The 11,969-nt window shown below is 65.4% G+C and overlaps 2 protein-coding genes across 6 annotated transcripts; one reads left to right on the forward strand and one right to left on the reverse strand.

The window, feature by feature from the left end:
* Positions 1 to 362: 362 nt before the first annotated feature.
* Positions 363 to 8,465, forward strand: SMARCC2 (SWI/SNF related, matrix associated, actin dependent regulator of chromatin subfamily c member 2). 4 transcript variants are annotated; one of them, XM_065753874.1, is made up of 29 exons: positions 363 to 487; positions 567 to 686; positions 1,058 to 1,143; positions 1,425 to 1,506; positions 1,588 to 1,680; positions 1,770 to 1,839; positions 1,996 to 2,065; positions 2,165 to 2,240; positions 2,326 to 2,457; positions 2,584 to 2,699; positions 2,795 to 2,919; positions 3,004 to 3,063; positions 3,158 to 3,195; positions 3,573 to 3,703; positions 3,794 to 3,865; positions 3,947 to 4,060; positions 4,146 to 4,299; positions 4,396 to 4,488; positions 4,757 to 4,879; positions 4,961 to 5,023; positions 5,102 to 5,360; positions 5,567 to 5,728; positions 5,817 to 5,881; positions 5,961 to 6,090; positions 6,187 to 6,353; positions 6,524 to 6,658; positions 6,792 to 7,123; positions 7,741 to 7,824; positions 8,336 to 8,465. In XM_065753874.1, exons 1-29 carry the CDS (start codon positions 377 to 379, stop codon positions 8,409 to 8,411), a joined length of 3,339 nt encoding a protein of 1,112 aa, XP_065609946.1. In that variant the 5' UTR covers positions 363 to 376; the 3' UTR covers positions 8,412 to 8,465. The 4 variants fall into 4 exon arrangements, with proteins under 4 accessions (XP_065609946.1, XP_065609947.1, XP_065609948.1 ...); XM_065753875.1 differs by having other exon boundaries at positions 4,760 to 4,879; XM_065753876.1 differs by lacking the exon at positions 4,396 to 4,488.
* Positions 8,466 to 8,789: 324 nt separating this feature from the next.
* On the reverse strand, positions 8,790 to 11,679 carry MYL6 (myosin light chain 6). 2 transcript variants are annotated; one of them, XM_065753924.1, is made up of 7 exons: positions 11,598 to 11,679; positions 11,370 to 11,397; positions 10,461 to 10,604; positions 10,189 to 10,362; positions 9,576 to 9,653; positions 9,374 to 9,412; positions 8,790 to 8,981 (listed from the first exon to the last, which is right to left on the reverse strand). In XM_065753924.1, the coding sequence occupies exons 1-6, from the start codon at positions 11,598 to 11,600 to the stop codon at positions 9,384 to 9,386; spliced, it is 456 nt and encodes a 151-aa protein (XP_065609996.1). In that variant the 5' UTR covers positions 11,601 to 11,679; the 3' UTR covers positions 8,790 to 8,981; positions 9,374 to 9,383. The 2 variants fall into 2 exon arrangements, with proteins under 2 accessions (XP_065609996.1, XP_065609995.1); XM_065753923.1 differs by lacking the exon at positions 9,374 to 9,412 and having other exon boundaries at positions 11,598 to 11,678.
* Positions 11,680 to 11,969: the final 290 nt, after the last annotated feature.

Consider the following 11,969-nt stretch of genomic DNA (forward strand, 5'->3'; position numbering starts at 1 on the left):
CCGCGCCTCCCTTCGCCGCGCTCCGCCTAGAGCCGCCGCGCCCCCAACGCGGCTCTGCCGGACCGCCCCGCTCCGCCCCTCCCCCATGGGTCCTTTGGAGGCGGAGCGCCGCGACGCGTGAGGGCAGAGAGGCGATGGGACGGCTGTACGCTCCCGGTAGGGGGCGCCCTAACCCCCCCACCCCCCGCGCTGCGTCCTGCCAACCCCGTGCTGCCGGCAGGGGGCGCTCTCACACCCGGCCCCGTGCTGCCGGCAGGGGGCGCTCTCACGCCCGGCCCCGTGCTGCCGGCAGGGGGCGCTCTCACGCCCGGCCCCGTGCTGCCGGCAGGCGGCGGTGCGGCGCGGCGCGGCGGGGAGCGGCCCGGCCCGCTGGAAGATGGCGGTGCGGAAGAAGGACGGCGGCCCCAACGTCAAGTATTACGAGGCCTCGGACACCGTCAGCCAGTTCGACAACGTCCGCCTGTGGCTCGGCAAGAACTACAAGAAGGTACGGAACGCCCGGCCCCGCCCGGCCCCGCGGCCCCGCCCCGAGCGGAGCGGGCCCGCGGCTGAGCCCCCTCCCGCAGTACATCCAGGCCGAGCCCCCCACCAACAAGTCGCTGTCGAGTCTGGTGGTGCAGCTGCTGCAGTTCCAGGAGGAGGTGTTCGGGAAGCACGTCAGCAACGCGCCGCTCACCAAACTGCCGGTGCGTGAGTGCGCCGACGGACAAAGGGCCCCGCGACCCCCCAACCCCCCCTCTCCCCGGGCCCCCACCCGGCACCGCACGACCTCCACACCCCCGCACGGTCCCGGTCCCGCAGCGCCCGGCGGGGAGGGGACGTGAGGACCGTAACTCCGTAGCCCGGGGACAGCGCCCCCTCCCCCCCCCCCCCCAGGGATCTGGGGGGGCCCCCGACACCGGGACGGCGCCCGCGGGTCGGTGTGGCTGTGCCCTGGGACAGCGAAGGGGACGCAGTGCCCGGTGTGGGGCAGCATGGATCGGGACACGCCGTTGTGCGGCTCCCGGTGCTCTCCCCCCCACCATCGCAGCCCCCGAGCCCGCTCCTCCCGTTGCAGATCAAATGCTTCCTGGATTTCAAGGCGGGGGGAGCCCTGTGCCACATCTTGGCGGCCGCTTATAAGTTCAAGAGCGACCAAGGATGGTGAGCAGCACCGCGCCCCGGGGGGGGGGGGGGGGGTCTGGGTGGGAGCTGGAAGGGGGGGGAAGGGGTTGGATGGAGAGGGGAGGGCAGAGATTTATCTCGGTTGGAGACCCGGGGGTAGTGTTGGCCATGGGTTGGGCTGTGAGCAGGTGCTGGGGCACAGCCCCCCCCTCCACACAGAGTCCTGATGGGGTCCAGGTACCCCCCAGGCAGGCTGGGGCTGACTGATGAGGAGACCGGAGCTGTGGCTTTCATGAGAGTCGCTCTTTTCTTCCAATAAGGCGGCGTTTCGATTTCCAGAATCCCTCGCGGATGGACCGCAACGTGGAGATGTTCATGACCATCGAGAAATCCCTGGTGCAGGTAAGAGCTGCTTCCCCTTCCTCCTCCCCAGCTCCCCTCTTTGCTTCTCGCTCTGTTTAATGCTTCACTCTCCTTCCCCAGAACAACTGCCTGTCCCGGCCCAACATCTTCCTGCACCAGGAGATTGAGCCCAAGCTGCTGAGCAAGCTGAAGGACATCATCAAGAGGCACCAGGTCAGTGTCTGTGTTGGCATGGAGGACGCTGGGTCTCATCCCCTGCTTCCTCCTGGTGCTCAGCCCTGTGATCCCTCCTCTCCTCCCAGGGCACGGTGACTGAGGACAAGAGCAACGCATCCCACGTTGTCTGCCCCGTCCCTGGGAACTTGGAGGAAGGTGGGTGCGAGGCAGGGGGTGCAGCCTGAGCCCCTGTGCTTAAGGACAAACACTTGGGGAGGGGGGAGGGACGTGGTCTTGGGGGTTCAGGGCTGTGCACAGGGCTGCTCCCTTGGGGCAAGTGCAGCACTGTCCCCTCTGTGTGTCCCTTTGCAGAGGAGTGGGTCCGGCCGGTCATGAAGCGAGACAAGCAGGTCCTGCTGCACTGGGGCTACTATCCTGACAGGTGAGGGGTCCTGGGGGTCACTGCTCTGTGCTGGGGTCGAGGGACGCAACTGGAGCTGGAGCCAGGGCATCTGCTCTCCCACTGCCTCTGCGCTTGCAGCTATGACACCTGGATCCCGGCCAGTGAGATTGAGGCCTCTGTGGAGGATGCCCCAACGCCGGAGAAGCCACGGAAGGTGATGGGGTCACCTAAATCCCACCCTGAGCCCCCTCCCTTGTCTACCATTGGGATCCCTGACTTGCCTGCTCCTCTCTCTGCAGGTGCATGCCAAGTGGATCCTGGACACGGACACCTTCAACGAGTGGATGAATGAGGAGGACTACGAGGTGTCTGATGAAAAGAGCCCCGTTGCCCGTAGGAAGAAGATCTCAGCCAAGACCCTGACAGATGAGGTCAGAGGAGCACCTTCCCCAGGGGAGACACATGTGGGGCTCTCTGTCCCAGGGGTGCAGTGAGGAGGAGGTTCCAGCCTGTGACCTGTGCTCCATGACCCCCCCCCTACCCCGTGCCCCCTGCAGGTGAACAGCCCTGACTCAGACCGGCGGGACAAGAAGGGGGGCAACTACAAGAAGAGGAAGCGTTCGCCCTCACCTTCACCCACCCCAGAGGCCAAGAAGAAGAATGCAAAGAAGGGGTGAGTGGGGCGGTGGGGGTCACAGAAGGGCAGTAGGGTTGGAGCTGCCCAGGGCAGGGGCTGCGATGCTCACACTGGAGCTCTGGTATTTGCAGACCCTCCACCCCCTACAACAAATCCAAGCGTGGGCACCGTGAGGAAGAGCAGGAAGACCTGACAAAGGACATGGACGAGCCTTCACCTGTCCCCAATGTGGAGGAGGTGACCCTGCCCAAAACAGGTGGGGGCCGGGGCCAGCAGCCCCCTCGTGGGGCCACCCCTGTCCCCATAGCCCAGTACTCAGTGTCTTCTTCCTCTGCTGCAGTGAACACCAAGAAGGACTCAGAGTCTGCGCCTGTCAAGGGTGGCACCATGACGGACCTGGGTGAGTCTGAGCTGCTCAGGCTGAGTGCTGTGGGCAGTCCCTGGTGCTGCTGAGCCTGCAGTGCCAGAACTGCCTTCTCTGTCCTCTCTTCCAGATGAACAGGAGGATGAGAGCATGGAGACAGCGGGCAAGGTGAGGTTGCAGGGCTGTGCCAGCCCTCTGTGTGTTGTCTCTCTTCCATGTCCTCACCTTCCTCTAAGGGCCCTCTTACCATCCCAGAAGCCACCACAGGGTGTCCATCTGCTCTTTCCATGTCTCTTTCTGGGGTTAAAAAGGTCTCTCTCTGCTCTTTGTGGCGGTGCTCCAGCCCAGGTCGGACGGGGTTGCAAGCACCCTGATCCTGCAGCAGATCTTCATGATCTGGATGATCTTTAAGGCCTTTATTGCCCCAAACCGTGCTGTGATTCTGTGCTTCTCCCACCTTTGGTCTCTGTACTGGCACGTTGCTCACTGAGGGTGCGGAGGAGCTCTCACAGCCCCTTCACCCCTGTGGTACTGCTGTCCCACAGGATGAGGAGGAGAACGGCACTGGGAGCAAGGGGGAGCAGGCCAAGAACCCTGACCTGCACGAAGACAACGTGACAGAGCAGACCCACCACATCATCATCCCCAGCTACGCCGCCTGGTTCGATTACAACAGGTACAGAGCTCCCAAGGCTGCAGTGGTGCCCCTCCCCCCCCCTTCCAGCACAGCAGTGCGAGTCCCCCCCCCCGTGCTTTTGTCTCTCAGTGTCCACGCCATCGAGCGCCGAGCCCTACCCGAGTTCTTCAACGGCAAGAACAAGTCCAAGACCCCCGAGATGTGAGGCTGAGCCCCCGCTCCATCCCTTCCTCTGCCCCCCAGCTCCCCGTGGCCACGCTGATGGCCTCCTCTCTGCCGCAGCTACCTGGCGTACCGCAACTTCATGATCGACACCTATCGCCTGAACCCACAGGAGTACCTCACCTCCACCGCCTGCCGCCGCAACCTGGCGGGCGACGTCTGTGCCATTATGCGGTGGGTCCGGCCCCACAGCAGCGCCAGTGCTGCCTCCCCCCCCCCCCCCCCCCCCCCCCCCCCGGTCTGACCCCACTCTCCGCAGGGTGCACGCCTTCCTGGAGCAGTGGGGCCTCATCAACTACCAGGTGGATGCTGAGAGCCGGCCCACCCCCATGGGCCCCCCGCCCACCTCCCATTTCCACGTCCTGGCCGATACGCCCTCGGGGTTGGTGCCTCTGCAGCCCAAGACGCCGCAGGTGGGTGCACGCTGGGGGTCCCTCCGCGTCCGCGTCCCGTCCGCCTTCCCTGGGTGCTGGGGGGGGGGGCTGAGCACAGCCTTGTCTGTGCCTCAGGGCCGGCAGAGCGATGGCGACGCCAAGACAGGCCGCAAGAGCAAAGAGATTGAAGACCTCGTCACCGAGTCGGTGAAAGGGAAGCCGGAGCTGGTAGGCGGCTACGTGGGGCGCGGCCCCCGCCGCTGGCCGAGGAAGGCTCCTTCCCTCCTCCCCCTCGCGCCCCGCATGCCGCCCTGCCCTGGGGAGCAGGGACGCGGGGGGGACACCGTGACGAGATGGGGCATGATGGCGTCTCCGGGAGCAGATGGATGGGGTGGGGTTGGGGTTGGGAGGGGGGTGTGGGGATGGGGCGTCCTCGCGGGGTTGTGTGTCCCCCCCCCCACCATAGCTGCGTCCCCAGCGTCTGCTCTCCTTCCAGCAGCAGACTTCGGCCTCGCAGCAGATGCTGAACTTCCCCGACAAGAGCAAGGAGAAGCCGGCCGACATGCAGAACTTCGGGCTGCGCACCGACATGTACACCAAGAAAAATATCCCCTCAAAGGTGGGTGCCAGCTCCCTCCTGCCCCCCCCCCCCCCCCCCCCATGCCCCACCACACCGCTCACACCGCGCTCCTCACCGCAGAGCAAAGCTGCAGCCAGCGCAACGAGGGAATGGACGGAGCAGGAGACACTGCTGCTGCTGGAGGTGAACCATGGATCCTGGCTATTGGGGAAGGGGGCATGGCCACCCAGCCCCTCTGAGCCCCCCCCACCCCCTCCCCAGGCTTTGGAGATGTACAAGGACGACTGGAACAAGGTGTCAGAACACGTGGGCAGCCGCACGCAGGATGAGTGCATCCTGCATTTCCTGCGTCTGCCCATCGAGGACCCCTACCTGGAGGACTCGGAGGCGTCGCTGGGGCCGCTGGCGTATCAGCCCATCCCCTTCAGCCAGTCCGGCAACCCCGTCATGAGCACCGTCGCCTTCCTGGCCTCCGTGGTTGACCCCCGTGTCGCCTCTGCTGCCGCCAAATCGGCGCTGGGTAAGGGGGTCGGGGGGGGTGGATGAGTGGGCACACACGTGGGGGTCAGTGTGTGCAGGAGGGGCCGGGCAGCACCACGTGCACAGAGCCACGGTGGGTGAGGTGGAGCTGTGCTATGGCTCCTGGGGATGTGGAGGGGCAGGGTGGGGGGGGGCTGTCCCCCTGCTGCCCCTTGCTGTGGTGGCTGATGGCGTGTGGCCCCACAGAGGAGTTTTCCAAGATGAAGGAGGAGGTGCCCACGGCGCTGGTGGAGGCTCATGTCCGTAAGGTGGAGGAGGCTGCCAAGGTGACAGGCAAAGCTGACCCCGCGTTCGGGCTGGAGAGCAGCGGCATTGCTGGCACTGCCTCGGAGGAGCCAGAGCGGATTGGTACTGGGGGGGCTGGGGGGGGTCTGCGGTGAGCTCAGTGCCTGTACGGGGGGGTAGGGGGGTCACCCTGAGCTTCTGTGTATCCCAGAGGAGAGCGGTGGGGAGGAAACGCGCGCAGAAGCGGCACCAGTGGAGGAGAAGAAGGAGGTGAAGGTACTGGGGGTGGGGGTGTAAGGAGGGGGTCAGGATGTGGCCCTGCTTGGGGACAAACCGCTGCCATTGGACTCCTCAGGAGCAGCGTGACAGTGCTGGTGAGGAGGAGGTGAAGGAGAAAGTGGGGGATGTGGCCAAGAAGGAGGAGGAGAAGGGCAAAGAGCCCGAGGGCGAGAAGGAGGCAGAGAAGGGCGACAGCGACAGCACGGGTGAGTGGGCTCCAGGTGGGTGCATGCACTGGGGGGGGAGGGGGTGAGCCCCCACAACTGCCCCCCACAGACCACCCCGCTTCCCCCCTACCCCAGGGGAGCTGGAGAAGGAGAAGGAAGCGAAGGAGACGCAGGAGGAGACCCCCAAGGAACTGCCAGAACCCGAGGCTGAGCGCAAGGCCAAGGTGGAGCGTGACATCGGCGAGGGGAACCTCTCCACTGCTGCTGCTGCTGCACTGGCAGCTGCCGCCGTGAAGGCCAAGGTGAGGGAGGGCAGGAGGGGTGCAGGTGATGACACCCCACCCCACCCCACCCCACTGAGGGATGTGATTTACAAAGATCTATTGGTGATGGGTGGTCGGTTGGAGTGGATGAGCTTGTAGCTGTTTTCCAGCCTTGGTTATTCTGTGGTTCTGTGGTCCCATCCCTGCAGCACCTGGCGGCCGTGGAGGAGCGTAAGATCAAATCGTTGGTGGCACTGCTGGTGGAGACACAGATGAAGAAACTGGAGATCAAACTGCGGCACTTCGAGGAGCTGGAGACCATCATGGACCGCGAGCGCGAGGCAGTGAGTGGGGGTGGGCAAGGGGGGGGGGGGGAGGGGAGCAGGGAGGAGGATGGAGTTGGGATATCTGATGTGCACTCTGACACCACGCTGACCTCCATGCTACCCTCCCCATTCCCCCCCCCCCCCCCCCCAGCTGGAATACCAGCGGCAGCAGCTGCTGGCCGACCGCCAGGCCTTCCACATGGAGCAGCTGAAGTACGCGGAGATGCGCGCCCGCCAGCAGCACTTCCAGCACCTGCAACAGCAGCAGCAGCAGCAGCCCCCCCCGCTGCCCCCCGGCGCGCAGCCCCTGCCCACTGCCGGAACCCCCCTGGCCCCCGCCGCCCACCCGCTGGCCGTGCCGCCCACCCCCGCCATGGTGGCCCCTGCTGAGCCTGGGGGGGGGCAGCTGCTGCCTGGGGTGCCCCCACCGCAGCCCCCCCCCGCCGCCGGGAGCCCCGCAGCCGGGCCCGGCCATCCCACACGGTGAGTGTGGGAGGGGGGGGGGGGGGGGGCTGGAGGGGGTTGGGGGAACAGTGTGGGTGATGCTCTCGTCTGTCTGGGGGTTTAGGGGTTGCGGGGCGGGGGGGGCACAGCATGGGGCTGAGTGGTGATGCTGCCGTCTGTTTGAGGGGTTTGGGGGTGGGGGGGGGTTATAGCATAGGAATTCTGGTGCTGCCATCTGTTTGGGGGGGGGCATAGCACACGGCTCCGTGCTGATCGTCCCACCCATCTCATGGGATCAGGACTGGGGGGGCATATAGCATAGGAACACAGTGCTGATGTTGCTATCTGTTTTTTGGGGGGCACAGCATAGGGTTAGTGCTCACATTGCCATCCACTGAGGGGCTTGAAGGTGGAGGCGGACAGCACAGGGTCAGTGCTGATGATACCATCCATTTTTTTTGGGGGGGGGGCATAGCACAGGGATGAATACTGATGCTCCCACCCACCTGAGGAGCTTGGAGGTGGGGGCAGACACATCACAGGGTCAGTGCTGATGCTGCCATCCATTGAGGGGGGTAAAGGAGAGGGAGGGAGCTCGGGGGCGGGGGGCACAGCAAGGATCTGGGTGCTGACCCCCCACACCCCTCCTCCCACAGCCCCGGTGCCGTTCCCCGGGCAGCAGCCGCCGTCCCAGAGCCTGGGGGGGAGCCTGGGTGGCAGCGGCCACCCCGCCGTGCCCGGTAATGCTCCCGCGGCGCTGCCCTTCGCGCCGCCTCCATCCGCCATCCCCATTGAGCATGGCTAACCCCCTCGCCGACTCATCGCCACCACCTTCCCCGCTAACCCGCCCGCCCTCCCGCTGCATGGGGCCCCTGACCAGCAGCATGCCGCCCGGGGGGCTGCCCCCCCCTCCTCACCCACCCGGCCTGGCGCTGCCGTTGCTGGGGGGGGGCTCGCCCGCCGCGCACAGCCCCGCCATCGTGGCCGCCGTGCAGGGGAGCCTCCTTCCCACCCCGGCCTGCTCGCAGGTGAGACATCGGGGCAGGAAGGGGGGGCTCGGGGTGGGGGGCCCCCCCCCATGCACATCGGGATGGATGTTGGGGTTTGGGTGAGGGGGGGGGGAGGGGGCTCGCTCGCTCCCTCTCATGGGCAGAGGGCTGTGCGGCACCGTGGCCCGCTCTCATCCTTAGATGTGACCCCCCCCCCCCCTCCTTTTGCCCCCCACCCTTGTTTCCTTTTCTCTCCATACAGATCAAGGCCCCCCTTGCAGACGGAACCCATCACGCCCAGCCCCAGCACGGCCACTCCCGTCCCCCCCACGCAGTGAGCCCCCCCTGCCGCAGCTGAGGACCCCGCGCCCCTCCCGCCCCAGCAAGACCCTCCCCCCTCGAGGAACCCCTCCCCTCCCAGCTTCAGTATTTTTTTTATGACTGTCTCATTGTTATTTAAGCGTTGGTCTCCTTGGGTGGGAGGGGGGAGGGGGATGGGCCAGGGCCCTGCTGCACCTGAGTATCCCCCCCCTTCCCCCCCCCACTTCTATTTGTTGTGTTCCCCCCCCTGCTCCCCCCTCCTCCTCCTTTTTTTTTTTTTTTTTTTTTTTAAATAAAATTCCAACTCCCCGGGGCGGGAAGAAATGGCTGTGTGTGACTGTAAGGGGGGGGGGGAAAACAGACAAGTACCGTGGGGGGGGCACAGAGACTCAACATCGCTCTGCAGCCTTTATTGGGCGCTGCTGCGCAGAGAAGTGATGGAGCTGTGAGGCTGGGGGGGTCCGGTTTAGCAACAGGTTTGGGGAGCAGAGTGGGCAGAAGGCACAAAATCCATCATGATTGGGTGGGGGGTGGGGGGGCAGTGGATGGGGGGGGTCCTCAGCCACTCAGCACCATCCGGACGAGTTCTGCAGAGAGAAAGGAGAAGGGGGGGATGGGTGAGGGTCTGCTCCCCCCCCCCCCGCCTGTCCCGTGGAGAGGCACAGACCCAGGAAATGGAAGAAGAGAGCGGCGGCCACACCGGCTCCATGCGGGGGGAGAGGGGGGGGGGGGGCGTTCATGCTGGGGGGGCAGAGCTAGAAGGGGGGGAGGGGGCGGGCACCGGGGCACAGCGCAAACAGGCGGCGGCTTCGGGGCTTTTTTCTTTTTAAAGAAAAAAGGAAAAAAAAAGAAGAATTAAAGAATAAAATAACGAAAAAGAAAGCACCGCTAAAATCAATGGAAAAAAATATATATAAAGGAGGAAAAAATGGTAAATAAGTAATTAATGGAGGGGGGGGGGGTAATGGGAGAGGCGTACCCCTGTGGTGTCACCCCGACAGGATGTGTCGCACAAACGCTGGCGGGAAGGAAGGAGATGGTGGTCAGGGGGGGCGGGTGTGGGGCTGAGCCCCTGGGACCCCTACACCAGGACCCCTTCCCTCCCCCTCCCCCCACCACATCAGCCAGGGAACCCCCCAATATGCCACCCCCCCTCCCCAAGCCGTTTCGACAGCCCTCACCTTCATAATTGATGCAGCCATTGCTGTCCTCATGTCCCGCCACCAACTGCTCCACCTCCTCCTCTGTCATCTTCTCACCTGTGGGGGGATAAGGGGGGGGGGGTTGGGGGTTAGGGGAGGGACACCACGGGAAGATGATACCAGGCACTGCATGGGGGGAGGGGGGGGTTGAGGGGTCATAGGGGCAGGGTGGCTCGGCTCACCCAGGGCACTGGAGGGAGGGGGGCAAGGGAGTTGATACCAGTCATCTGGGGGGCACTACGAGGATTGATTGCTTACCCAGGGTACAAGGGGGGGGGTTACTGAATTGGGTGACACCATGGGGGGAAGGCACTGGGGAGGGTTGACAGTGGTCACCCAAAGCACTGGGGACAGCAAATGGGTGGGGGGGGGTGGAGTGTCTCCATCTCACTGCCTTCTCACCCAGGGCACCAGGAGCAGCTACTGGGGGGGAGGGCAATACCACTCACCCAAGTCAGCAGGGAGGGGCAATGGGGAGTAAGGGTTGACACTATGGGGAGCTTACACTGCTCACCCACAGCTGTGAGGAGAGGGAGTGGGTTATGGGGGAGGGAGTGACTCTCTCATGAAGTGGGGGGGGGAAGCTGCTCACCCAGGGTGACGAGGACGTGGCGGATCTCGGCCCCCATGACGGTGCCGTTGCCCTCCTTGTCGAAGACACGCAGCCCCTCCACGTAGTCCTCGAAGCAGCCCTGGTCCTTGTTCTTGGCGATGGTCTGCATCATGGGCAGGAACTGCTCGAAGTTCAGCGTCTTCAGGTTCATCTCTGGGGGGGAAGTGGGGGGGGATTGGTGGGTAAAGGTGAAATACAGGGTGTGGCTACTGGGGGGGGGGGAGGGAAGGGGGTTGTGCACACACACTCACCATCGCTCTTGGGGTTGCCCAGCACCTTCATCACCTCTGCGTTGGTGGGGTTCTGCCCCAGCGCCCGCATCACGTCCCCACATTGGCTGTATAGGATTTTCCCATCACCCGTACGGTCGAACAGCTGGAACGCCTCCTTGAATTCTGGGGGTGGGGGAAGGTCGAGGGGGGAAGAGGGCTGGGTCACCCACTGCAACTCCACCACAGCACCCCCCCCTCCCATCCCATGGGACACCCATGTGGTGTTGCCTGCACAGCTGGCAACTCTGGGACTGAATGTGCAGAGCCTGCGCTGCTGGGACCCAACTGCACCCAGAACTGGGAGCTCACAGCAAAGAGACCCCATAACACAACCTATAGGGCTCCATACCTATGGGACCCCCCCGTATAGGATGCAGACACCATAGCGGTCCATAACCTGGACCCACAGCACCGGGTACCTATAGGGCCCTGCGCCAAGCGGAGCCCGTAACTTGCAGCAGGTGTGGGCCATATACCGGTGGAAACCTGACCCCCCACCCCGACCCCCCCGACCCACCTCGGGATTCACTTTCCCACGCGCCGCGGTTTCAGTTTCCCGGCAGAACGCGATGCAGTGAGGGGCGGTGCGTGGGGGCCCCACCCGTGCGGGCGGTACCGGAGCCGCCTTTCCCCCCTCCTCCCCCCCCCCCATCCCAACCACCACCGGTGCGGCCCCGCCCCGCAGGAATGCGGTCCGTCCCCGCGCTCTGCCCTTATATGGGCAAATGGCGCAAAGGGCCCCGCGTCCCCCCCGCCGGCTCCGGGGACCCCCTCCCTCCCCCGGACCCCGCGCATCCCGCCCCCCCGCGCACGTCCGGAGCAGCCCCGCATCCCCACCCCCGCAAGCAGGAAGTGGCGGTGCGGGGGGGGGGGGGGTCACTCACTCACCCGCCGTTTGTTCCTCCGAGAAATCGCACTGCGGGGAGAGCGCGGCCGTCAGCACGCACCGCACCGCTACGTTCCCACACCCGCACCGCACCCCCCCCCCCCCCCGCACGCGGTGCCCCACCCATCCCGGTACCCCCCGCACTACATCTACCCCACCCCCCCGCCCCCCGCGCATCCCCGCATGGCACTTCCGGCGCCGCCCCCACCCCGCGCATCCCCGCACCGCACCATGGCTGGGCTGCACCGCACCGCACCGCACCACACGCGTCCGGTCCCGTTCCGCTCTGGGCCGCGACCGCGGGGACGGAGCTTTGTACAGCGCGACGTCAGCGCCGGTAATGAGGGGGCGGGGCATGCACAAAAGCGGCCGGGGCGTGTCCGCGAAAGGGGCGGGGCGTTAAAATGGGCGGGGCGCGAATGGGGGGGGGCGTGGCCACGGGGCACACCCTTCCTCCTGGCGGGATTTTTTGCCTTTAGATGGAGACGGAGCGGAGATGGGAGGGGGGGGGAACACCGTGACATTAAACATTCCCACGGGGGGGGTGGGATTCCTATTGGGACACAATAGGAACATCCGCGGGATACTGCACCCCCATGGAG

This window comes from Cyrtonyx montezumae, unplaced genomic scaffold (assembly GCF_038088225.1).
Source record: "Cyrtonyx montezumae isolate F1298 unplaced genomic scaffold, pur_monq_1.0 scaffold_85, whole genome shotgun sequence".
NCBI lineage: Eukaryota > Metazoa > Chordata > Aves > Galliformes > Odontophoridae > Cyrtonyx > Cyrtonyx montezumae.